Genomic DNA, 27,580 nt, shown 5'->3' with positions numbered 1-27,580 from the left:
GGCTGGAGTGCAGTGGTGAGACTACAGCTCACTGCAGCCTCAACCTCCTGGGCTCAAGCGATGCCCCCACTTCAGCCTCCCAAGTAGCTGGGACTATGGACATGCACCACCACGCCCGGCTAACTTTTGTCTTTTTAGTAGAGACGGGGTTTCGCCATGTTGCCCAGGCTAGTCTTGAACTCCTGACCTCAAGGGATCTGCCCACTTCGGCCTCCCAAAGTGCTGGGATTACAGGTGTGAGTCACCATGCTAGGCCTGTATTACCTTTCTTAGAGAGAGAAAGAGAGACAGAGACAGAGAGAGACAGGCAGAGACAGAGAGAGTCAGAGAGACAGAGACAGAGACAAAGAGAGACAGACAGAGAGACAGAGAGACAGAGAGAGACAGAGACAGAGAGAGAGAGAGAGGACGATAATTACTGGTGGAGGAGGTATTGCCAGGAAAAACATGCAATATTTAGGGACATGCTTATACTAAAAAAAGTATTTATTCTTTATGTGAAGTTATCATGTAACTGTTCATCCTGTTATTTTATTTGCTACATCGGGCAGTCCTAGGAGGGGGCTTTTTCGTAGGACATCCAGTTCTCCTTTGGGATTCTGCCCTATTGCTCCTTACCTCCTGCCTTGCATCTCCCAGGAATCATGGCCACCATACCCCGGGAGACTTCTGTGTCCCTCTGGTGAGTTAGGACAGAATACACTTTCAGAACCTGTGTTTTCACGAGTGGTGGAATGAAATGTAATATTATTTAGAACGAGGGGGAGCATCTTTCCTCTCCCTTGACCTTGAAGATCTGCCCCCAAGCCTCATGGCTCATTCGAGCCAAGAGAGAGGCATGAAGCTGGCAGGTGGGTGGTTTGTCATCTCCATCTTGAGGGAGATGAGCGAAGTGGGAGAAGCTCCCTCTTATAGATCTTTGAGTTTTCTATCCGTGGAGCCAGACTGCTGAGTCTTCTCTTCTCCTTCAAAAATGGGCAGGGACTGCTTTCTTAGCAGCCAGATCTGGGACAGATTGGATCAGCGTGAGTGAGTGGCGGTGTTGGGGATGGGGAGGCTTGACCAGCTGGTGCGGTGTCCATCAACAGGCCCGAGCTGAGAGAGCGCTGATGGCTCGGTGGCTGAGTGCCACGGGAGGCAGCTTGGGGCAATGTGTTCTCACTCTCTTGATGACCAGCTGGTGAAAAGGTTTAATAAGGATGTCCCACATCACCCTGTTTTTTTTTTTTTTATTGTTTTTTAAGTCTGTATGGAGTTAACAATTTTGGCAAGCTGAAGGATTCTGGGACTCTCTCTCATCTGGCTGGTCTGGATCTGCCTTGAAAGGACCAAAGTAATTAGTATACTTGCCATTTCTATTATTCAGAGTAATGGGTTTGTAGAAGAGGAACACTGAACTCAAACAAAAAAGCCTAAGCATTATTAGACTGGAGCACAGCAATCTTAACATTAGGTGTAGCTGAGATCATTGCTAGTGGGAGCTGCAGTCCAGCTGGGCATCTCACTCATGGTAGTTGCTTCGTAAATGTTAGCTGAGCTGAGTTGTCCTTGGAAAAAAAAGAAAAACAGGAGCTTAGATTTGGAGCAGGACTGGGCATTGTGGCTTTTTTTTTTTTTTTCCCTCTGTTTTCATGGCACTGGAGATAGAATTAGGTGACTGGTCAATAATTTTGAAGCCCAGGTATGTCTTCGATGGTTGTCCTTGCTTTATGGAACTTATTACTGTCTAGGACTTCACCTGGGGGACCTACGGTCACTGAGAATGGATGCCGGGAAGTCCCTTTGGGTATGACTTCCATGCTGGTACTTAGAGTTTGAGGATGGGCCTAGGCCTTGTCAGGTACTTACTGACTGTACTGGATGACCCAAGGCTATCCCCAGAGAGATCATTTTAGGATAGACCCTAGAACCTGGATACCCAACGTGCTGTCCATGGAGTAAATGTGGCTCATCAGAATCTGGGGAGCAGGTAGCCTTTTTGAAACTTAAAAACCAGGTCTAATGTATATACACTCATATGCCCAGGGCTTAAAGTCTCAGCCCAATGAGTTTGGATGATGGCATATATACCTGTATAACCACTACCCAAAATGAGATAGAGAACGTTTCTTTTCTTCCTTTTTTTTTTTTTTTTTTCGAGATAGAGTCTCGCTTTGTCGCCCAGGCTGGAGTGCAGTGGCATGATTTTGACTCACTGCAACCTCTGCCTCCCGGGTTCAAGTGATTCTCGTGCCTCAGCCTCCTGAGTAGCTGGGATTACAGGTCCCCATCAGCATCCTGGCTAATTTTTGTATTTTTTGTAGAGATGAGGTTTTACCACGTTGGCCAGGCTGATCTTGAACTCCTGGCCTCAAGTGGTCCACCTGCCTTGGCCTCCCGAAGTGCTAGAATTACAGGCATGAGCCACCATGTCCAGCTGAGATAGAGAACATTTCTGACATCTCAGAAAGAGCTCCTAGTCCCTAAGTCAGGCTCCCTCCCAGCCACCAGTTAATGACTTCTAGCCATAGAGTCGTTTTGCGTATCCTTGTGCTTAAATGCAGTCGTATAGTATCTATATATTTTTTGTTGTTTGTCTTCCTTCACTCAGTGTAATGATTTTGAGATTCATCCAATGTTGGCATGATAGCAGTTTGTTCCCTTTTATTGCTAAGGAGTATTTCATTTCATAAATATACTACAATGTGTTTATTCATTCTCCTGCTGATGGACATTTGGGTTACTTCCAATTTAGGGCTGCTGTGAATAAAGCTTCTGTGAACGGTCTTGTGTAAGTCTTTGTGTGGATGTACGTTTTCCTTTCTCTTGAGGAACAAGGGGAAGAATGACTGGGTCATATGGTAGATTTTTTTTTTTTCCTTATTTAAGCAAAAGTACTTTTTCCTAGTTTGGAGATTGTAAGCCAAGCTCCTGCCCATCATTATCACTGGGTAGGTGTAGCTAAGAAGAGTCAGGTCATTCAAGCCCATCTACGTTGATTAATAACTGTAATTGAAGCTGAAGGTAATTGATTATAATTTTGAGCTGTTGGGTTTAATTCTGTAAAATTATGTGAAGCTGGTATATTATGAAGGCTTCTTGATAAAAGCAAATTAGGTACAGATATAGCCCCCATATGGATTTGATTCATACTGAGTCATAATTAATAACTGACATGCCACATTTAAGGCTGACTCAATGCAAAATTCGTGCGGCCGCTCGTCATGGGTTTCTGATTGACTGACTTGATATTGAACAGACATGGGTGGCCTCATTCTGGAGGGTTACATGCAGATTCCTTCCTTCTTCCGAGCTTCTCTGTCTGCTCTCTGGTCTCCTGCCCTGTCACATCTGGATTATGTCCGGAGCCCAACAGCTGGATGTTGGTGTCCCATCTCCCCAGTTAAATAAATTCTGCTTGCTGATGCCAGGTTACCCTTCCAAAATGCCTCCGTTACCCTGCCAAAGACAGTGGGTGCTTGATGCTGACCCGCTCCAAGCTGGCTAAGCTGCTGCAGCATCACGTGTGACGCTTTAAAACACAGTGTCCATGCCCCTGCCCTGGCGAATCTCTTTCTGTAGGTTGTGGAGGGGAGCTGGTGTCTGTAGCTTGAAAACTCCAGGTTGATTTTGCAGTACAACCAGAGTTGGAAACAAGCCACCCCTTGTGTGAAGGCCAAACCATTCTGCCTGGTTGCATAATGATACCCAAATGTCTGGTTGTAAACTCCTCCCTGCCTTCTTTAGCCTTGCAGACACCACAACATAAGCTTCTGTATACTTGCCTCCAGACTCCGCCCACTCTACACTTCCCAGCTAGAAAGGTCCCGTCCTCATTTCCTTTCCAGATTGTGTCCAGCCTTCCAGAGCCCCTCCCTGTTCTTTGATGTTCTGCTTTTTAAATTTTGAAACAACATTGATATCCCCTTTCTTGGCATGACTGCAGATTCCCTTAATTTATCCCGTCCTGTGTCTTCTGTAGCCTCTCTTATTATGGTGCAGAGCCAGCTAGCTCCTGAAGGCAGGGCCCAGATCCACACTGGCTCTTTCTTCCTCTCCTGCAACCCCTGGGGTCTGGCACAGTATTGGCCGTGTAACAGTCTCTGCTTAGGGACTTGCTGATTGACTTTTAACTGTTAATTTTATATCTGATTTGGAGACAGAACTTAGAGACACCACTTGGCTTCTGTACTTTCTGAGTAATTATTATTACTATTATTATTCATTTTGAGATAGATTTTTCACTCTTGTTGCCCAGGCCAGAGTGCAATGGCGTGTTCTTGGCTCACTGCAACCTCCACCTCCCAGGTTCAAGCAATTCTTACTGCCTCAGCCTCCCAAGTAGCTGGGATTACAGGTGCCCACCACCACACCTGGCTACATTTTGTATTTTTAGTAGAGATAGGGTTTTACCATGTTGGCCACACTGGTCTCGAACTCCTGACCTCAGGTGATTTGCCTGCCTCAGCTTCCCAAAGTGCTGGGATTACAGGCGTGAGCCACCGTGCCCAGCCTCTGTCTGATTATTGCTCTGACTTACATGGATTGCAAGTCTGTGTGTCCTCCTTAGGTATACAGTAGCCTCCTTGAGGTTAGAGTCCATGTTCCTCTGGTTCAACAAACATGAAGGAGGACCTACTTCGTAGCAGGCACTGAGTTGGGTGCTGTTCTTTTGAACTGTGTCTTCCTGTCCTACCTCTGTGTACCTTTTTAGAGTTGTGAAGAGTTGATACATTCAGTGCACTGTAAGTGAGCTATGTGCAATAATTTTCTTTCCCCTATTTCTTGCGAGAAAAATTTTGTTGTGTGGCTTGGATTTTTTTTCAGTATTTAAACTGTCACTACTATAATAAAGGAAATGCTCAACTGCACCCATCATGCTGGAATATTCTGATGTATCCCTTAAGGAACTCTTCACAAATTCATTTCTATTGCCAGAGCTGAAATGGTTTCAGGGTCGGGCGCGGTGGCTCAAGCCTGTAATCCCAGCACTTTGGGAGGCCGAGACAGGCGGATCACGAGGTCAGGAGATCGAGACCATCCTGGCTAACACGGTGAAACCCCGTCTCTACTAAAAAATACAAAAAAATAGCCGGGCGAGGTGGCGGGCGCCTGTAGTCCCAGCTACTCGGGAGGCTGAGCCAGGAGAATGGCGTGAACCCGGGGGTGGAGCTTGCAGTGAGCTGAGATCTGGCCACTGCACTCCAGCCTGGGCAACAGAGCGAGACTCCGTCTCAAAAAAAAAAAAAAAAAAAAAAGAAATGGTTTCAGAATGAGCACTTACACAGAAATGGAAAGGTTTGCCTAATGTGGGCTGGGTGTTAAACTGATTTTTTTTTAAAATTATTCTGGGCTGGTATCGCTGATACCAGAGGGAAATTAATAGCATTATAAAGTACAGATCCCTGGGGCAGTTTGCATGATATTTTGAGAAAAGGGATCGGATTATGAGCCTTTCTAGGTTTTGAGAACTACAGAAGGGAAATAGGGATTTTGTTCTCAGGGACTCCGAAGAAGAGTTTGTAAATACCTGGTGATTTTAAATATTTTCTCCAGTCCCTTTCAGCCTTCTGCTGTTAAGGCTATGGTTGTTAAGGTTGTCATGCAGAAACATTTCTGAAAATTGAGATTTTGTACATAGGATTCTGTACTCCCATTGGATTTTCATTGTGAGATCAGGGTGAAAATGTGGGAAGATGCTGGGTGCCCCTATTCCAGCACATAAACTATCACTTTTTCTCCTGTTTTCAGCATGATATCCTCACCCTTAACTGGCCTGGGGGTCCTGCAATGTGTGGTGGGACAGTTGCCTGGCTTCCTGGGGTCCAGGAGTAATCTGGGTTTTACTTGCTTCTTACCCAAGCCTCCGCCAGGTCTCTTTTAGGCCCATCTGCACTCTCATTGTCAAAGGCTCCGGGGCTATTCTGGGGCTCTGTGGGGTGAAGCACCTTCCTTCTAGTCTCTTTCTCCAGCCCGAGGTGGCAGCCTTCACGAGCATCCGTCAGGGATTACCTGCTCCTCTCTTCAAGCTTCACAAGCATCTGTCAGGGATTACCTGCTCCTCTCTTCAAGCTTCCAAAATGTGGCTGCCATGTCCTCTTCCTTTCCTTCTGCCTTTGGCCTTTGAATCTTTCATATCCCTATACCTTTACTCTAGTGAGAATTTGGGAGCTTGTATTCCACTGGCCATGTTTAACTAGAAGCCCTACAATGTACATTGTGTGATATTCCAAAGTGGACTAGGAATTTCACATTAGTGTAGGAAAATTAGATTTAGAGGGGAATTATTCTCTGATTTGCTATACTAAGTGATGCTGTGAATACTGTTTATTTTTATTTTTGAGACGGAGTCTGACTCTGTTGCCCAGGCTGGAGTACAGTGGTGTGATTTTGTCTCACTGCAACCTCTGCCTCCTGGGTTCAAGTGATTCTTCCACCTCAGCCTTCCGAGCAGCTGGGACTATAGGCATGCATCACCATACCTGGCTAATTTTTGTATATTTAGTAGAGACGGGGTTTCACCATATTGACCAGGCTGTCAAACTCTTGACCTCAAGTGATCTGCCTGCCTCAGCCTCCCAAAGTGCTGGGATTTCAGGCATGAGCCACTGTGCCTGGGCATGTTATAATCATTAACTGTTAATAAGCTCTTTATTTTGGGTATTTTAGATTTTCAGAAATATTGCAAAAATAGTACAGCGAATTTCTGAATAGTGCCCTTCATCCAGTTTCCCCCAATGTGAAAATCTTACATGATAGTCTTGACACGTTTGTCAAAGCTAAGAATTAACATTTGTTTGTTACTATTCCCTAAACTCCAGACTTTAGTTGGATATCACCAGTTTCCCCACCAATGTCCTTCTTCTGCTCTCAGATACCAATCAGGATACACACTGCTTTTACACTGTTCCTATTTTAAAGTATAATTTCTAGTAGAGGAAGGCATACCTTTTATTCAGAGACATAGACCAAAAGTATAACATCTGTACATTTTGTTTTGAAATCCCCAACTTTAGCTATGCTGCTGGGAAGGGATTATAGCGTGACTTACAAAATTGCTTGTTTCTCTACCTACTTCTAAGGCAATCATGGGACATTAATGGGTTTAAATTTGTGAGGTTTGATTTATCTTCGTGAAGCAAGTATTTAACAGGATTATTAGCCCTGTTCATTAGTGGCCAAAAATTTTCTAGTGCTGGGTTTTCTTGGAGTAGTTTCTATCACACTATTGGGGAATGCTATGGGATCGATTGTATTCAGTTATTGCTGATGCTGATTCATCTTGGACTTTGGCTTTGGGATTCCTTCCCTGATAATGGGGGAGGCGGTAACTTGAACCTGGTCTTTACTCTGAATCATCAAGTAGGGGTAGAGGGTGGCACAGTCAACTTGGGATGGACCAGCTTGCTCTGGGGCTTTGGGAAGCCACTGGCTCTCTTTGCTGTCAGCCTTTTCTTCTGTTAAGTGAGGTGTTTAAATTACGTGGTCTCCTAAAGTCCCATTTGACTCTTAAGTGAGTCTGTGATTCTATCAGTAGACTCTTGAGTAGATTATCTGTGAAACTTCGAAAATTCTACGTTGACACCTTTCCACACCCATGAAAATCTCAATTATTTTAAACAATTACTCACCCCATGTTTGTAAAAGGACTGAAGGCATTTGAGTATGAGTCTATATAATACTTAATTTGGAAGCTAAAAATTACTCTAAAAATCAGGCATTAGACCAAAAAATGGGTGTTGAATCACTTCCTGATCATGTGTTCTGATTTCTCCACCCCCGTTGCTCCCCTTCGTTAGCGAGGATGACGGAGAATGCATTTAAGCAACAAATGTTGAACAGTCACCCTGTCCAGGACTACTCTGATGGGGATGCCAGGTACAGAGATGCTTAAGGCATAGCCCTCTCCTGGGCATGTGCGACATCCTGGGAGTTATGGACACAAGTGATGGATCTGGTGTGATGGAAAAGAGCCACCTTAGAAGTGGGGTGTAGGGCAAGATAGGAGGAGGAAGAGAGGATGCCTGCAGAAGGCACACGGGGAGAGGGATGAATCCAAAACAGCACTGACCCGTTGCATGTTTCCTGCTGGGAACCGGATTGGAGTGGTATTTGCATTGACTCTCAGGATTCTTAGGACAACCCTGTGAAATGTACTATTTTCAGGTGACAACACTGAGCTGCAGAAGAGAGCTTAGGTTATTTGACGGGGGCTACCTAACCAGTAAGTAGCTGAGCCAACATTCAAACTCGGACTTGATTCTAAGTCTTGCATTTTCCCGTAATAAATATGGACTTGGGCAAAGAGTTGAGGGTGTTTGGAAGAAAGGACACGGCAGATGGGTCTTGGCATTTTGGTGTTGTCACAGATGGAGCTGCTCAGGCCAAGGTGAGGGAGCAGAAGAGTTCAGCAACAACCGGGGGCTGTAGTGCAAATGGGGGGGTCCCTAACAGTTGGGTAGGCCAGTCTCAACCTCAACTCCTGTCCTTCCTTCCCTTCTCTCCCTCCCCCTCCCCCTCCCTCCCTCCCTCCCTCCCTTCTTTCTTTCTCTCTCTCTGTTTCTTTCTCTCTCTCTGTTTCTTTCTTTCTTTCTTTCTCTTTCTTTCTTTCTTTCTTTGTTTCTTTCTTTCTTTCTTTTTCTTTCTTTCTTTCTTTCTTTCTTTCTTTCTTTCTTTCTTTCTTTCTTTCTCTTTCTTTCTCTTTCTTTCTTTCTCTCTCTTTCTTTTCTTTCTTCTTTCCTTTTCCCCTTTCCTTTCCTTTCCTTTTCCCCTTTCCTTTCCTTTCCTTTCTTTCCTTCCTCCTTTCATTCCTTTCCTTCCTTCCTCTCTTTCTCGCTTCCTCTCTTTCTCTTTCTTTTTTTTCAGAGTTTTGCTCTGTCGCCCAGGCTAGAGTGCAGTGGCTCAATCCCAGCTCACTGCAACCTCTACTTCCCGGGTTCAAGTGATTCTCCTGCCTCAGCCTCCCAAAGAGCTGGGATTACAGGCACCCACCACCATGCCTGGCTTTTTTTTTTTTTTTTTTTTTGTATTTTTAGTAGAGACAGGGTTTCACCATGTTGGTCAGGCTGGTCTTGAACTCCTGACCTCAGGTGATCCGCCTTCCTAGGCTTCCCAAAGTGCTGGGATTACAGGCGTGAGCCACCACGCCTGGCCTATACTCAGCTTCTTAAATGTCACCTTGCCTGGGAATCACTTTGTTCAACATGAAGACTTCTGAGCCCTGTGGTAGACCTACCAAACCAGCTAAAGACTGAAGTTATACTTTCAATCCCTTCTCTTGTGTGTGTGTGTTTTTTTTTTATTTCCTCCTCAGCCCTTTTGCAGGAGTGTGTGTGTGTGTGTGTGTGTGTGTGTGTGTGTGTTTTGAGATAGTCTCTTGTTCTGTCATCCAGGCTGGAGTGCCATGGTGTGATCTCAGCTCACTGCAACCTCCACCTCCCGGGTTGAAGTGATTCTCATGTCTCAGCCTCCCGAGTAGCTGGGATTACAGGCGTGTGCCACCATGCCTGGCTAATTTTTGTGTTTTTTAGTAGAGACAGGGTTTCACCACATTGACCAGACTGGTATTGAACTCCTAACCTCAGGTGATCCGTCTGCCTTGGCCTCCCAAAGTACTTACAGGCTTACAGGCGTGAGCCACTGCGCCCTGCCAGGAGTTTTCTTTTACTGTTGAAATACTCATCCTTGAGCTTCTTTCATTATTTAGCAAAAGAAATTGGGCTGCTTTGGTCTTAGCCACATTTAACTTGGAGGATGGGCCCCACCCAAACCTTGCCCCTGCGTTCATTCGATTGGGTGGGCTTTTCATTTTCATTTCAGGAATAAAGAGGCAAAAAAGACTTTGAGGGTACAGCGAGGCCCCTGCCATGTGTGCTGAAGCTGATTATGGATTCCTTTTGTAGACAAAGGTGAGGAAATGGAAGGTGCCAGCCATCAGCTTCTTAGGATTATACCTTGTGTCTTCAGGGATGGCCCTGTTAGCCCACTTGTTTGCCTTTACAGCGGGGGGGTCACAGCTGCAGCAGGACTTTTGCTTTCTACCATCCGGGGCTATGAAGGCACTGGCTGGCAAGAGTATGCCCCGAAGTCTTGGGCCCGGTGCTCAGCACCTTCTCCTCTGTGGTCTGCCCCTCCCAGACCCTGCTTCTTAGGGGTAATTGAGAGGTATTCAGATACCCTGCTTTCTATTTCTGCACCAGCTAGTTCATATGTCACTACACCCAGGTGTAAAAATGCCTGACATATAAAGGAGCATTGCTGATGTTGAGAGTTCACCTCACCACCTGTGTTGGGGGATTATTTAAAAAGTGATGCTTATCACAGGATCCGACAATTCCACTCCTTGGCACTTATTTACCGAAATGAATGGAAACTTCCAGTCCACGCCAATACCTGCACACGGGTGTTTATAGCTGCTTTATTCATAATTGACACAACTCAGAAGCAACCAAAAAGTCCTTCCATAGGTGAGCAGATAAACTGTGGTACATCCAGACAATAGAATATTATCCAGTGCTAAAAAGAAATGCTTTATCAAGTCATGAGAAGACACGGAGGAATCTTAAATGCATGTTACCAAGTGAAAGAAGCCAATCTGAAAAGGTTCCACGCTGTGTGGTTTCAACTATATGACATTCTGGAAAAGGCAAAACTACAGAGACAGTGAAAAGGGGATTTCCAGGGACTAGCGGGGAAGGAGGGATGAATAGTTGGAGCACAGGGGCTGTTTAGGGCAGTGAAATATATGATACTGTAAAGATGGATACATGATATTCTATATGTGTCAAAATCCATGGAATGCATAGCACCAAGAGTGGACCCTAATGGAAACTACGGACCAGCTGGGCGTGGTGGCTCACGCCTGTAATCCTAGCACTTTGTGAGACCGAGGCAGGTGTGTCACTTGAGGTCAGGAGTTTAAGACCAACCTGACCAATATGGTGAAATCCCATCTCTACTAAAAGGACAAAAATGAGCTGGGTGTCATGCGGGCACCTGTAATCCCAGGTACTTGGGAGGCTGAGGCATGAGAATTACTTGAACCCGGGAGGCAGAGGGTGCAGTGAGCCGAGATTACGCCACTGCACTCCAGCCTGGGTGACCCTGTCTCAAAACAAACAAACAAAAACAAAAAACAAAACAAAAAAAAGATGGCCCTTGGGTATTAGTGCCGCATCAGTGTGGGTTCATCTGTTGTATCAAATGTACCACTGTGATGTGATGTTGATAGTGGGCATAGTTTTGTGTAGTGGGGACGGGCAGGCATATGTCAGGATTCTTGGTACTTTCCACTCAATTTTGCTATCAGTCTAAAAGTGCTCTAAAAAATAAAGTTGAAGAAAAGTCACATATGCCTGTATTAATTTTCTATTGCTGATGTAACAAACTACCATGAATGCAGTGGCTTAAAACAGTGCAAATTTATTATCTTACAGCACTGGAGGTCTGAAGTCCCCGGTGATTTTAACTGCGACAGAGTCAAGGTGGCAGCAAATCCTCCTGGAGGATTTGGAGGAGAAGCTGCTTCCCTGCCTTCTCGGCATCTTGGGGCCACCTCCCTTCCCTAGCAGATGGCCTTTTCTTCATCCTCAAGCCAGCAGCATGGCATCTTCCAATCTCTTTCTGACTACAGCCTCTGCTTTTGTTATCACATTTTCTCTCTGATTCTGACCCTTCTTTTTTTTTTTTTTTGCGATGGAGTATCGCTCTATCACCCAGGCTGGAGTGCAATGGTGTGATCTTGGCTCACTGCAACCTCTGCCTCCTGGGTTCAAGTGATTCTCCTGCCTCAGCCTCCTGAGTAGCTGGGATTACAGGTGCCTGCCACAATGCCCGGCTAATTTTTGTATTTTTAATAGAGACAGGATTTCACCATGTTGGTCAGGCTGGTCTCAAACTCCTGACCTCGTGACTCTGACCCTTCTCACTCCTTCGTAAGGATCCTGTGGTTACACTGGCCCTACTCAAATAAGCCAGGATCATCTCCTCATCTCCAGGTCCTTAATTTAATCCCATGTACAGAGTCCTTTTTACTTGTAATGTGAAATATTCACAGGTTTAGGCATTAGGACACAATCATCTTTTCTACCACACTCGCCCTTTAAATAACTTTTCAGCTGGGCGCGGTGGCTCACACCCGTAATCCTAGCACTTTGGGAGGCTGAGGTGGGCATCACTTGAGGCCAGGAGTTCAAGGCCAGCCTGGCCAACATGGTGAAACCCTATCTCTACTAAAAATACAAAAATTAGCTGGGCGTGATGGTGCACACCTGTAATCCCAGCTCCTTGGGAAGCTGAGGCACGAGAATCTCTTGTACCCAGGAGGCGGAGATGGAGGTTTCAGGTCACGCCACTGTACTCCAGCCTGGGTGACAGAGCGAGACTCTGTCTCAAAACAAAAACAAAAACAAAAAACAAACAACAAAGAATTTTGCTTTGGGTGCTTTTTTCATTTTAGACAGGCAACCCTATTCAATTTCCCAATTGTTCTTTGGTGGTTTTCCAGTTTGTGTGTGAGGCAGGGAGGCTGGCGAGGAAAAGAATTGAAGGAAATCCAGCTGGATCCTGAATTTGACTGGAAAGAGAAAGGACAGTGATTCTCAAGGAGGGGACCCACCTGAATCAGCTGGGATGCTTTTGCATTGCAAGCATCCCAAATTCCAGCACACCCTCCCTTGAGAGACACTTCTCTTCTGCTCCTGCTCCTTGAATAGCTTGTGCATTGTGTGTTTCTCGTGTATAAGGGCAGAAAAAAGGTTGGTACTCAGTGATGCAGAGGGAGGGAAGGGAATGTGGACAGAAGAGGTTGGATCCGGGGCTGAAAAGGAGATGAGAGCAGAGGTTGGGGAGTTCTCTCGAGTGATACTGACAGCAATATTAGGTTTCCTCATCACAGGATGGAGTGTGGGGAAGCTTTAGAGGGTGAGAAGAGTGGGCTTACCTGGGCCATATGGTTTTAGAGTTGTCGAAGGTGGGACTGTATGGGAGAACCAGAGAAGTTGCTGCACAGGTCAGGTTTAAAAAAAAGAATTGGGCCAGGAGCAGTGGCTCACGCCTGTAATTCCAGCACTTTGGGAGGCCAAGGTAGGCAGATCACTTGAGGTCAGAAGTTCGAGACCAGCCTGGCCAACATGGCAAAACCCTGTTTCTACTAAAAATACAAAAATTAGCCAGGTGTGCTGGCGCATGCCTATAATCCCAGCTACTTGGGAGGCTGAGGCAGGAGAATCGTTTGAACCTGGGAGGCGGAGGTTGCCGTGAGCTGAGATTGTGCCACTGTGCTTCAGCCTGGGCGACAGAGACTCCTTTTCAAAAAATAATAAGAAGAGGAAGTGGTACCTTTCCAACTCTGTGCCTTGTTGCAGGTCCTCTTTGGTGGGGAGTTGACCATGCAGGGCAGCTACTGAGGGTTGTTGGATTCTAAAGCTAGGAAGACAAAGTCTGGAAAAGGGGTGGATTAGGCGGTAGCGGGGAGGAGGAGCCCTCACGTTTCCTTTGATGGTCTTTATGGACAGCCCGGCTCATGGGGTTGAACTGATCAGCCTCAGCGCCCATCCTGTTTAGTGGAGGCATTTTCATTCTTAGAGTTTTGGAGGCTGTTGCAGGTTTCCATGGGTGGCACTTAGACTTTTACTGGGAGAATTTGGCCCCGAGCAAGTGACTGTGTGTGATTGACAGCTGGAAGAAGGGAATTTATGGATTTATGCATACATTTGTTCTTTATTGTTGCTATTATAATACCTGATTCTGTCACTCTGAATGCTAATTTGAAGATGGGTGATGCATTTGATTTTTTAAGGCAAGGCATAATTAAGTAATTTTTAGAAACCCATTCAACATTTTCTGTGTCGGCAATGACTGCCGTATAGTTACGATGGGTAGTGGGTGTACTCTAGCCAAAAGATGTCATAGCATCTATAAGAGTAAACAGCTATGGATGAGTATTTAATTTGGTCAGTGCTGGAGAGCTTCTTATTTTTAAGAGACAAGAGTCTCGCGATGTTGCCGAGGCTGGGCCTTGAACTCCTGGGCTCAAGGCTCCCTAGTAGCTAGGACTACATTCATGCATCACCATACCAGCTTGTCCACTGGAGAACCTTTTATCAAATTGGCTTTGCTGAGATTTCAGACCAGCCTAATTTTTTTTCTTCTCTTTCATGTTTATCCTCTCATTGAGTTGGTTATGGTCCTGCTTGGTCATTTCCTCAGATCTGCTACTTACTGCCTATAGTAGGGGTCCCTAACCTCTGGGCCATGGACCAGTGCTGATCCATGGCCTGTTAGGAACCAGGCCAAACTGCAGGTGAGCAGCAGACGAGTGAGTGAGGATTACCGCGTGAACTCCGCCTTCTGTCAGACCAGTGGCGACATTAGATTCTCATAACATGAACCCTGTTGTGAACTGTACATGCCACAGATCTAGGTTACGAGCTCCTTATGAGACTCTAATGCCCAGTGATCTGAGGTGGAACCGTTTCATCCCCAAACCACTGCCTGGTCCGTGGAAAAATGGTCTTCCACGAAACTGGCCCCTGGTGCCCAAAGGACTGGGGACCACTGACCTGTAGGACCTTGAGCAAATTACCTTACTATTCCAAGATCCAATGTCTTTATCTACAAATTGCAATAGAAAACATCATCTGCCACCGGGGTGGTTGTGATGACAAGGTAAGTTATCAAATGTAAATCTTGGCCCTTGGAAATACCAAGTGATCAATAAATATTAGTTCCCTTCTTCCTTTTTAGAGATAAGATAATTGATGAGACCAATATGACGTTGACTTGCTGGTTATCTTCAGATATTTCAGAGGCTGTCACGGGTCACACAGGAAGGACACAGTTTTTGGTGTTCTAGGGAGCAAAACCACAGCTGAAAGGTAAAAGTGGAAAGGAGACAGATTTCAGCTCAACATAAGAAGGAACTTTGTAATAATCAGACCTGTGTTACAATGCAGTGGAACTCATGAAGTAGTGAGCAATTTGTCTTGGAAGAATTTAATTAAAATAGGATTTTTGGGGCTGGGCGTGGTGGCTCACACCTTTAATCTCAGCACTTTGGGAGGCCGAGGTGGGTGGGTCACCTGAGATCAAGAGTTTGAGACCAGCCTGGCCAACATGGCAAAACCCCATCTCTAAAAAAATACTGAAAAATTAGCTGGGCGTGGTGGCATACACCTATAATCCCAGCTACTCGGGAGGCTGAGGCAGGAAAATCACTTGAACCCGGGAGGCGGAGGTTGTAGTGAGCCAAGATCATGCCACTGCACTCCAGCCTGGGAGACAGAGTAAGGCTTCACCACAGGGAAAAAAAAAAAAAAAAAGGAATAGGAATTTTCAACAGCATTATCACTGACATTCGGGGCCAGGTAATTCTTTGTTGTTAGGGGTATGCTGTGCATTGTAGAATGTTTACCTGCCCCTATCTTCCTCCCAGCTAAAAATGTCTCTAGTCATCGCCAGATGTCCTGTGGAGGGCAAAACCATTGCTGGTTGAGAACCACTGAATTATAGGCTAGATGATGGCGAACTGGACTGCATCCTCCCAAGGTCAACTCTATCCTACCCCAAATTGAGTTCTTGCCATAGTAAGCTCCGGGAATTCTGGGGATGACTTTTTGGTTTATGATAGTACCTTCCAACCTGGGATGAAAGACCTAACTCATGTGAAATTGTAGGGGCCACAGAGAACAACTGAGGTCCTGCCTGGAAGGCCTTCTGCAGTTGCTTTAATGTTTATCTCTTGTTGTGGTTTCTGTAGGTCATGTTGGCAGCTTCCTATTGGTCTCTCCTGGCCCCAGCAGTTGAGATGGCCACATCCTCTGGGGGCTTCGGTGCCTTTGCCTTCTTCCCTGTGGCTGTTGGCTTCACCCTTGGAGCAGCTTTTGTCTACTTGGCGGACCTCCTGATGCCTTACCTAGTGAGTACCACGCTACTTTTAGCTGTTGTATCAGGATACAGCCAGCTCTGTGCAATGGATTTATTTCTGATCAAACCTGACATTCCGTTAATGTCTCCGTTAAGTAGCCACCGGTATTTAAACAGAGAGCAAGGCATTAGAGGAACTGACTGGTGATTTCTTTCTTAAAATAACGTCTTGGTAATTACCCCCTTATTTACATTTTAGGAAGTTCAGAGTTTGAATGTCACGTTTCATTAAAACTATAGAGTACAGGCCGGGCGCAGTGGCTCAAGCCTGTAATCCCAGCACTTTGGGAGGCCGAGACGGGCGGATCACGAGGTCAGGAGATCGAGACCATCCTGGCTAACACGGTGAAACCCCGTCTCTACTAAAAAATACAAAAAAAAAAACTAGCCGGGCGAGGTGGCGGGCGCCTGTAGTCCCGGCTACTCGGGAGGCTGAGGCAGGAGAATGGCGGGAACCCAGGAGGCGGAGCTTGCAGTGAGCTGAGATCCGGCCACAGCACTCCAGCCTGGGTGACAGAGCGAGACTCCGTCTCAAAAAAAAAAAAAAAACTATAGAGTACAGCTGATGTGCTGAGTGGCACTGTATGTATGAGAGGACCTAGAACTGGGTGCAGGGTAGGACCTAGAACCATCACTATGGTGCTGGCTCTTATTTTGAGTATGACATCATCAGGGAGATGATACCCCACCCCCACCTCTCAACCTGTAGCATTAGGCCTTCGACAATGGATCACATCATGAGGACTGACAGGAGGGTGAGGCAGGGGTCTGTGCAGCAGGGGTCTGGGCTGGAGCTCCCACCTGCCGTTTGCTGATTGTATATCCTGAGCTCTAGTTTTCCATCCTTTAATTTGAGAATAACTCCCCCAAGGGACTGCATAGTAAAATTTAAAACATGTAAAAATGCACTGGAATTGGGGATAAGCCAGAGATTTCAGGCTTTTTTACTGGCATAGGGCTGGACAGTTGGGTTTGGGAACGAGCATGTATTTGCTCATGGAGAAGCACCGTGTGAACCACAGCCTGGCGCGTGGCTGTGATTGCCGAGCTGAGAGAGCTGGGGCCAGCTCAGGCAATGGGAACCGCAAGCCATTGGCTAAAGCCCTGTCATCTGCGTGCACCGCTGTCAGTAAAGGAAAAGGGTCCAAGATCATAACAGCATGAGACAGCCTTACCAGACACTGGGCCCGACAAGTTCTAGAGATGGCAGAAGCACCCCCAAACTGGTGCCTGAATTCTCTGCTTCCCTAGAAAGGGAAATGGTGCAGGGAGAACTCTATGGAGAGAAATGGGTCAAAGTCCATTTCTCCTGCTGGATCACGGTGAGACAGGATTAAGTCAGACTCACTGGAGTCAGCGGTCATGTACCCCGGGAGGTAGGAAGGTTGAAGTTCTCTTCCCTGCCTTCCCGTTTTCTTTTCTCCTTAAGTTCCCAAGTGGAGAAAGAGAAGGAACGATGGGTGATTCTGTAACTATAACAATTCGTAGGAGCTATGCCTCTGGATCCTAGGCTAATGACAAATGGATTCCTTGTGTTATGGAAGAACTGTTCTTTGGATCAGACAGCTGAATGTGATGTTGGACGGCTGTGATACTGTCTTAAAGCAGAGGTCCCCAGCCCCGAGACCGAGGACCAGTACTGGTCTATGGCTGGTTAGGAACTGGGCTGCATAGCAGGCGAGCAGCCAGCTGCCAAGTGACCTTTATCTTCTGAGCTCCGCCTCCTGTCAGATCAGCGGTGGCGTTCGATTCTCAACGGAGCGCAAACCCTGCTGCGAGCTGCGCGTGTGAGGGATCCAGGCTGTGTGTTCCTTAAGAGAATCTAACGAATGGCTGATGATCTGAGGTGGAACAGTTTCATCCCAAACTCCCCACCCCGACCCCAGTCCGTGGAAAAACTGTCTTCCACAAAACCAGTCCTTGGTGCCAAAAAGGTTGGGGACCACTGTCTTAAAGACCATGTGTCATTTTTTTGTCGTTAAAAGATTGAGTGGCATGGCTGGATGCGGTGGCTCACACCTGTAATCCCAGCACTTTGGGAGTCTGAGGTGGGCAGATCACCTGAGGTCAGGAGTTTGAGACCAGCCTGGGCAACATGGTGAAACCCCATCTCTACTAAAAATACAAAAATTAGCCGGGTGTGGTGGTGCACGCCTGTAATCCCAGCTACTCGGGAGGCTGAGGCACGAGAATCACTTGAACCCAGGAGGCGGAGGTTGCAATGAGCCAAGATCACACCATTGCACTCCAGCCTGGATGACAGAGTGAGACTCCGTCTCAAAAAACAAAAAAATACTGCTGCATAGTACAAATTAGCCAATGACTGTTTACACTGCCCAGAGAAAACCCCTACATTCAGACAGCTGACCAAATACTTCTGATACCACCCCACCACCCCCGCTCCCCAGTAACATAGCAAGACCCACCAGGATTGCAGAGTCCTTTCCAAGAGGCTGTCTTGGAAGCCCAGTTGGGTGCATGAGAGGAGAGCAGAATGGGATCCAGCAGGGGCCGTGCAGAGCTGCTGAGCCAGATCTTTGCCTGCTGCTCAGGGGTTAAAGCCACTGGTCACTTGCCAGGGCAAGCAGAATATACTCCAACAACAAGTTCACACAAAACCAGGGTGGCCTTGAGATCAGAATATGGCAGCCGGCATTGAGGGCCGCTGGAAGCCACTACCACACAGACATAGTCGGCAGTAAGGAAGCCAACTGTCCAGGGGACAGAGACAGACACGGCCACTCAATCTTTTTTTTTTTTTTTTTTTTTTTTTTTTGAGACAGAGTCTTGTTCTGTCACCCGGCCAGAGTTCAGTGACACCATCTCGGCTCACTGCAACCTCCACCTCCCAGGTTGTAATCCCGAGTAGCTGGGATTACAGGGGCCTGCCACCACACCCGGCTAATTTTTGTATTTTTAGTCGAGATGGGGTTTCACCATGTTGGCCAGGCTGGTCTTGAACTCCTGACCTCAAGTGATCCTCCCGCCTCAGCCTCCCAAAGTGCTGGGATTACAGGCATGAGCCACCGTGCCCGGCTGCAGCAGTATTTTGTTTTTGAATCTTTTGGTTCATATTTGTTCTAATATATGCTTTGAATATGGAGGAGATCCCAGAGAAGCCCTAGATAGAATCAGGAATGGTTTGGAAGCAGCTGTTGAATGTCTGGGGAGGGGTTGCAAGAGCTCAGAAAGCGACATCATCACCGCAAATGCCCAGAACCTCACTACTTGGCAGAAAGATCAGCCTGACAGTAAACATCTGTTCTAGGAGATTTAAAAAGAAATGAATTCTTGCTGTCGATGTGAGAGGGGGAATTTGTCTTAGAAGGTCTCATACATGGATGAGAATTACTTATGATTGCTACAGTCCGTGAATACAAATGTTGTCGAAAGAGTTGCGCTTGGAAACAGTCTGTTGACCTTCACTCTGAGGCTGGCCAAAGGTTTCCTTTGGTTTCACTATTAATTTGCTCCCCAAACCTGAAAAGAGCAGCAGCTTGGATCTATCGAAGATGCTCTGTGGAGTCGGAGTTAATGGGTTTTGATCTTGAGTCCTTGCGTTTGGCCAACATCGACTGAGCACCCACAGGGTTTGGAGTCTAACAGGGGAGGAGCGGGGTTAGAATTTGTGTTCAGGATGTTTGCTCTCTTTGGGATCTATGAACCAGTGGCTTTTGAGGCTGTGGGAAGTTTTGTGGGTAAATTCGGCCCCAGATCATTTCAGTTCCCGATTCGTTCCCCTGATGATGGAGCCCCACCATTCAGCAGATGGCCCCAGGAGCAGAATGAAGGCAGAGCAAAAGGCTTTGGCTGGGATTCCGACCAAGGGGCTCTCACCCTTTGCAACAGACCCCAGGATGTAGGGGGCCTGTCTGCAGAAAACCTCAGGGTCTCCTTTCTGTCCCCCGGGGACATGTCTGCTTGGAGTTTGTTGGGGTGAAAGGAAGTGGGTCAGTGTCTGTGTTATTTTACCCGGAGAAATAAGGAGATGGAGAAGTCTGGAAAGGGCAGCGATGTGGCTTGAGGGATTCTGCGGCAGTGCCCTGATTTGACCCTTGCCTGTGACCATTCAAGCACAGACCCCAGTGCCTGGGAGCATCAGAGCCACCAACCCTGGTTATGTGTTTGGGACATGAAGGGTTTCACACTCTTGGGTTGGTGGGAAGGGAATGGTTAACACATGACTGTGTTCTTTAACTCCGTTTCTGTTCCTTCGGCCTTTCAGATTTATTTGTCCCCCTGTCGGAGGCAAAGCAAAATATTGCTCACGGAAAGGGCATTACTCAGAAGAGCCTGTCAGGTTCGAAGCCATTGTGGCTTTGTTAACTTCAGATGCATCAAGTTCCTCTCCAAACTGGGTGTTTATTTTCAATTATTTATCTGGGAATAAAGTAGAGAAGTTCTGTGGTAACTGTTAATGGGAAATGAACTGACAGGGATTTACAGAGACTTTGCCAAATGGCGTCTTAATGAAAGGGGAGAAAAAAAGGGGGTGGGCAAGGAAGATGCAGCCTGCTGGGCCTGGGAAGAGGCTGTTGAGGGGTCAGATGATGGAAAATGCTTTCAGGACCAACCGGAGCCCATGCTCCCCTTAGGGTGGTTCTAGACAGAAACAGACTGGACATTGAACAGCTGTTTGGAGACATTGACATGTTTCTAATTTTGCAATTGTGCTTCCATGTGAAGTTAAGGGATAGCAGTATGTGGGAAACTGTCATCTTCAGTTTATTATTGTTATTATTTGAGACAGGGTCTTGCTCTGTTGCCCAGGCTGGAGTGCGGTGGCATGATCGCGGCTTACTGTAGCCTTGACCTCCCAGGATCAAGTGATCTTTCTACCTCAGCTTCTTGAATAGCTGGAACCACAGGCGTGTGCTACCATGCCCGACTAATTTTTAATTTTTTTGGTAGACACAGGGGTCTCCCTGTGTTGCCCAGGCTAGTCTTGAACTCCTGAGCTGATGCAATCCTCCTACTTTGGCCTCCCTCTCTAAGTGTTGGGATTATAGGTGTGAGCTACCACACCTGGCCAGCCTTCAGTTTAAAACAGTGATTTTTCTCCTGGTGGGTTGATGGGTAGGGTGGGGAGGAGGGTCGTGTGTATGTCCCTAAGATCAGTTCTTTCTTTTTAGTCATGTTAGTGTCACATCAATACAATACAAAAGTCTCATTATAAAACAGTTTTGTAGAAATTTTATGTGAAAACGCTTCTCCTACTTTTATCTTTCCCTCAGATCAACCAGTTAAACATTGTTACCAGTTTAGCGGGTATCATCCTAGTGTTTCCCTTCCTTTTCTTTCTTTCCTTCTTTCCTTCCTTCCTTCCTTCCTTCCTTCCTTCCTTCCTTCCTTCCTTCCTTCCTTCCTTCCTTCCTTCCTTCCTTCTTTCCTTCCTTCCTTCCTTCCGTCCGTCCGTCCGTCCGTCTTTCTTTCTTTCTCTTGAGACTTAGTTTCTCTCTTGTTGTCCAGGCTGGAGTGCAATGGTGCGATCCCACTCACTGCAACCTCTGCCTCCTGGGTTCAAGCGATTCTCCTGCCTCAGCCTCCCAAGTATCTGGGATTACAGGCATACACAACCATGCCTGGCTAGTTTTGTATTTTTAGTAGAGATGGGGTTTCACCATGGCTGGTCTCAAACTCCTGACTCAGGTAATTTACTTGCCTCAGCCTCTCAAAGTGCTGGTGTTACAAGTGTGAGCCACCATGGCCGGCTTTTCCCTTCCTCTTCTCTTCTCTCCTTTTCTCTCCTGTCCTCTTCTCTCCTCTTCTCTTCTCTCTTCTCTCCCCTCTTCTCTCTTCTCTCTCCTCTCCTCTCTTGTCTCTTCTCTCTTTTCTCTTCTCCTCTCCTCCCCTCCCCTCTCCTCCCCTCCCCTCCCCTCCCCTCCCCTCCCCTCCCCTTTTCTCTCTCTCTTCCGAGGTGGATCTCCCTCTGTGGCCCAGGCTGGAGTGCAGTTGCTCGATCTTGGCTCACTGGGACCTCCACCTCCTGGGTTCAAATTATTCTCCTGCCTGAGCTTCTTGAGTAGCTGGGATTATAGGCACCTGCCACCACACCTGGCTAATTTTTGTATTTTTAGTGGAGACAGCGTTTCAGCATGTTGGCGAGGCTGGTCTCAAACTCCTGACCTCAGGCAGGCGGATGCCTGCCTCAGCCTCCCAAAATGCTGGAATTACAGGCTTGAGCCACCACGCCCAGCCCCTTTTCCTTTCTTAAAGAAAACCAATGATACTATGTTTTTTAATGATTGAAATATAAATACTTTTCCAATTTGCTTGTATTGTTTGAGAATACTTTAAATCGACTTTATAGCAGTAGGAACCCTGCCTCCATTTCGATCTTCTTTTCTTGTATATGTGCAAGCATACATTTTTACACAGTTGGAATCAGTCTGTGCATTCTCTTTGTGTTATTTTAAAATTTGAAATGAGTTTTATCGATGGTATTTTAATACCTATGCAGCATTTTGTCATCCAGTTCATTTGCTCAGCCATCTCTCCGTGGTTGAGTAGTTAGACTTCTCTGTGCTTTTACATATGTTTGCATGTACATCTGGAAATGGAATTTTGTTTCATGTTTTCTGAAAAACAAATGGCAACATACTGTCTGTGTTGTTGCTGCTTGCTTTTCGCAGCTTGGTTTGCATCTTGGCAGACTTTTTCCTGGGAAATGTGTGCTCCCCTCCCCCTCCTCTCCCTCTCTTGGTATTCGACATCTTGAGGAGGCTGCCCAAGTAGGTAATAGGTGCCTGTGACCCTAAGCCTGTCTCCTCGACGTGGACTTGGCCAACAGTCCTGCCCAGACGGGCTCCAGGAGGGCGGGGGAGGCTAGCAAGCAGGGATCAATCACCCTCTTCTCAGCTCCTGCCTTAATTTATCTGAGTCCTCAACCACGTTCAGTTTATTTTAGTTCTCATTGTGATGGCAAAGAAGATGCCTCTAGTGAAGCTTAAATGAACAGCGGGAGCGTGTACTTTAAATATGCACTCAGTTTTGGCCAAGCGTGGTAGCTCATGCCTGTAATCTCAGCATTTTGGGAGGCCGAGGTGGGTGGATCAGTTGAGATCAGGAGTTAGAGACCTGCCTGGCCAACATGGCGAAACCCTGTCTCTACCAAAAATACAAAAATACAAAAAAAATACAAAAAATAAAAAATAAAAATAACTGGACGTGGTGTTGTGTGTCTGCAATCCCAGGTACTCAGGAGGCTAAGGCAGGAGAATCCCTTGAACCTAAGAGGCGGAGGCTTCAGTGAGCCAAGATCACGCTGCTGCTCCCAGCCTGGGCGGCATAGCAAGACTTTGCCTCAAAAACAAAAAAAAAATGTACACAACTTTTACTGGTATCAGTATTTGGCTGGCTGGAGCTGCTATTGAGAGACCAAATGTGACAACTGTCTTAGAAGTGACAGATGTTCCAAGAGGCAGTTTTCCTCCCAGAGGCGTGTTTGCATGTATTTATTTCTCCTTCGTAGATCTCCTTCATCTTTAGCATTCTGATTCTAGTTCATGAAAGAGTATCTTAGAGAGGGAATTAAAAAGGAGAAATGAAAATAATATCTCACAGAAAACAAAAAGGACAAACTTCAGCAGCAGCCACCTGAGAGTCTCTACAGTAAGCCTGATATTGTCAAGTAAGCCTGACTTGTTTCGTAGGGACACTGAACAGTGGCCTTCTGCCCCAGTTTTAGGATTGTGCTTTCTTATACTTTGTTGAGGCTCCAGATGGGCAACTCTACTTCACGCTGTAGGCTGCATCCTGGGGTTGAGCTACGGTTGAAATTTCTGCCTGGCTGTAGAGAGCCTCTGTGGCAATAGCAGATCCTTCCAGTGTGGGGACACAATTGTGCCATCCGAAGAGGCTGGCAGATAGGGTGGATTGGGCAACCCCAGGACAAAGAAGGTGGCAGTTCTGCAGTCGAACCTTTTGCTTCATTATCTATACATCTGTATTATTTCGCTGGGGCTGCCATAGCAAAATACCACATATAGGGTTGGCTTAAACAATAGAAATTTATTTTGTCACAGCTCTGGAGGCTGGAAGTCCAAGGCCAAGGTGTCGGCAGGGTTGGTTTCTTCTGAGGCCTCTCCCCTTGGCTTGCAGATGACTGCCTTTCCTGCGTGTCCTCACACAGTCTTGCCTCTGTGCTCACATCCCTGGTGTTTCTTCATGTGTCCAGCTTTCCTCTTTCCATGAAGACACCAGTCACATTGGACCAAGTCCCACCCAAACAGCACCATTTTGATTGGACACATTTTCAACTCTCGGGCTCAAGCAGTCCTCCCACCTTGGACTCCCAAAGTGTTGGGATTACAGGCATTAGCCATGGCACCTGGCCCACCTTCAGTTTAAAGCAGTGATTTTCTACTGGCCCTATCTCTAAATACAGTCACATTCTAAAGTATAGGGGGTTAGAGCTTCGACACATGGATTTTGGGGGGCACAATTCAGCCCATGACAACACCTTTTTTTTCTTTTTTCTGTTCTTTTTTTTTTTTTAAAGGCACTGAGATTGAAAGACGGTGGAGTGGCGGGAGCTCAGCTATTAGTGGAGCACTGGGTGTTCTGGACCAGAGGCCACTTCCCTCACACTGGAACAGTGGGCTGGCTGGCTGGCTATGCCCTGAGGGGCACGGCAGGCTAAGAAATACACAGTGCCAATTAATACTTCAGTTTCTGAGGGAGGAAACCCGTGAGCCTGCAGTAATGGAAGCAATGCCTGATGATTCTGGACTCAGGGAGTGTTGTGAAAGCTTATTGTTCAGAAGGGTTCACTGGTAAAGGAAAACTGAGTTTTTTTTGTTTGTTTGTTTGTTTTTTTTTTATGAAAGAGACAGGATAATTTAATGCACAGGGTGGCTATTGACACACTGAAGCTGAAGGCCTTTCAGAGTGTGAAGGTTGGAGAGAACTGGCATTCAGGCTCTCCTGGGTCCCAAATGTATTCCCAGGTGCAACTGGAAGCTGTGATTAGCGTTGTTTCTTCTGCCTTTAGAGGCTTTCCACAGCTTCCCGTGACTTTTAGGAAGATGCTCAGATGTTGTTTTGGGTCCTGTTGGCATGCAGAGGGGCTAAAAAGGGGATGGAGACAATTTCCTAGTATGGTGGGCTTGCTGATTCTTTTATTTTTTTTTGAGATGGAGTTTCGCTCTTGTCTTCCAGACTGGAGTGCAATGGCGTAGTCTCGGCTCACTGCAGCCTTCGCCTCCCAGGTTCAAGCGATTCTCCTGCATCAGCCTCCTGAGTAGCTGGTATTATAGGTGTGCACCACCATGCCTGGCTAGTTTTTGTATTTTTAGTAGAGACCAGGTTTCGCCATGTTGGCCAGGCTGATCTCGAACTCCTGACCTCAGGTGATTCGCCTGCCTTGGCCCCTCAAAGTGCTGGATTACAGGCATGAGCCACCGCACTTGGCCTGCTGGCTGATTCTTAGATAAGACAGCAGTTTTGAGCATTCTGTGGATGCCTGCAAGTGTGCATTTAGGCCTTGGGAATGCATGCCATGAATTCCCTCTTTCTTGCCATATTGCTCTCTTGGTTTTCTAGGGCAGCTGGTGAATATACTGTTCTATGCATTCGTATGCCCGTGTGTGTTAGCTGTGTACACAGTCCTTGCTCATTGAGGCTGCAGGAAAAGTATCTGTGGCTTTGCAGTCAGTGGCACAGAGCATTTCAACTATGCCTGCTCTCTAGCTTTTGACCAGGGTTCAGAAACCCACCTCTGTTGTTGATATCTATTCCTGGAGGACCCCGTGGTTCCGGCATGAACACGCACACGTACGCACACATGCACTGCGTAGGCTGGCTTGCTAAGGAGAACTCCTCAAACATGGAATGGTTCTTGTTCTTGGTCTAAGAGTGGTGGGGATTCTTGAGTACAGACAGGCTTGGTTGGAACCTTCTAGGACTTAGATTTCCTTCTCCATGCGTAGAACACCTTTTCATTTGTTAGGCCATCAAGTTGTAACTGGATACCTGTCCCTTCTTGCTGTCTTTTGAGCCTGGCCACATGTTTATGAAAAATGCCCAGAAGCCACCGTGGAAGTCTATTGAACCAGTCAATAGCCGAGGGTGGCAAAGATGATTATGAGTATGAAAGTGGAAAGAGGCTGGGCGCTGTTGCTCACGCTGGTAATCCCAGCACTTTGGGAGGCAGAGGCGGGCAGGAATTCATGACCAGCCTGGCCAACATGGTGAAACCCCATCTGCACTAAAAATACAAAAATTAGCTGGACACAGTGGTGCCTGCTTGTAATCCCAGCTACTTGGGTAGGGCTGAGGCACGAGAATCACTTGAACCCAGGAGGCGGAGGTTGTAGTGAGCCAAGATTGCACCACTGCACTCCAGCCTGGGTGACAGAGCGAGACTATGTCTTAAAAAAAAAAAAAAAAGAGTAAAGGAACTGAGTGTGCATCTGATCTTCACTGGATCCTTTCTTCTTGGCAAAGGTGGCTGGGTCCGTGTCTGTCTTGCTTATAGCCATACCTCTAGCTGGGTGCTCCATAGAGCAGGTCCTGGTCATGCCTGTGTGGTCCGTCTCCTCTGGGATTGATTGTGGTGCTGTTAGTGTTGATGCAGGTCCCCAGGCTCGGGAACCAAAGTTCTAGGACAGTTAGATAAACAGTTCCGGCTGGTGTCAGGGAAGTAATGAGAAGTGAAGTTTGGGAATGGAGATGTAGTTTGGCCAATTCATGGGAGGGAAGGAGTCCTTTTAAAAGCATCGGAAGAACAAAAGCATTGTTCTCTCATGGCTGGGCATGGTGGCTCGTGCCTGTAATCTCAGCACTTTGGGAGGCCAAGGCAGGCAGATCACAAGGTCAGGAGTTCAAGACCAGCCTGGCCAGTATGGTAAAACCCTGTCTCTACTAAAAGTACAAAAATTAGCCAGGTGTGGTGTCATGCACCTGTAGCCCCAGCTACTCGGGAGGCTGGGGCAGGAGAATCGCTTGAACCCGGGAGGCAGAGGTTGCAGTAAGCCGAGATCGCACCACTGACTCCAGGCTGGGCGACAGAGCAAGACTCCATCTCAAAAACAAAAAACAAACAACAAAAAAAACCCCAAAAAGAACCCCCCAGAAACCCAAGAGCATTGTTCTCTCCCACATGGACCCCTGGGGAGGTCATGAACAGCATGGCTGAAGCAGAAGTTCTTTTCAGATGTCATTTGGTTTCCTTTAGAAATACTGCTCCATGTAAAAGTTAAGGCAGACACCAGCTAAGTGGGTTCCGGCTATCTTAATTGGCTTGGGCTGCCATAACAAAATACCCAAGTCTGGCTTAAAGAACAGAAAAATATCAAGGTGCTGGCAGATTTGGTTCCTGGTGAGGGCTCTCTTTCTGTCTTGCAGATGGCCACCTTCTTGTTGTGTCCTCACATGGTAGAGAGAATGAGAGAGGGCAAGCTCTCTGATGTCTCTTCTTACAAGGATGCTAATCCTATTATGAGGGTCCCATCCTCATGACCTCATCTAACCCTAATTACCTTCAAAAGCTTCCCATCACATTGGGGGCTAGTGCTCCAACAATTGAATTTTTTTTGAGGGGACACAGATATTCAGTTTGTAACACCTGATATAAAGAATGAGAGGACATTCTGTCCCATCGTCTTCAGGACATAAAGGGCTTTGAATGTGGTGAAAATTTTCCAAACATAACTCTAAATGAACACCTTTCTAGATA

General features: G+C 46.8%; 1 protein-coding gene across 11 annotated transcripts in view; it reads left to right on the top strand.

The window, feature by feature from the left end:
* LOC105469096 (solute carrier family 39 member 11) overlaps positions 1 to 27,580 on the top strand; it is a 565,539-nt gene that overhangs the window by 149,858 nt on the left and 388,101 nt on the right. For all 11 annotated transcript variants that reach the window (XM_071083524.1, XM_071083523.1, XM_071083528.1 and 8 more), the window contains one exon: positions 15,737 to 15,895. In XM_071083524.1, the coding sequence (XP_070939625.1) occupies positions 15,737 to 15,895 (159 nt within the window). The remainder of the gene's footprint in view (positions 1 to 15,736; positions 15,896 to 27,580) is intronic.

The sequence above is a fragment of the Macaca nemestrina genome, chromosome 17 (assembly GCF_043159975.1).
Source record: "Macaca nemestrina isolate mMacNem1 chromosome 17, mMacNem.hap1, whole genome shotgun sequence".
NCBI classification, from domain to species: domain Eukaryota; kingdom Metazoa; phylum Chordata; class Mammalia; order Primates; family Cercopithecidae; genus Macaca; species Macaca nemestrina.
This window is presented reverse-complemented; position numbering and strand designations above follow the sequence as displayed.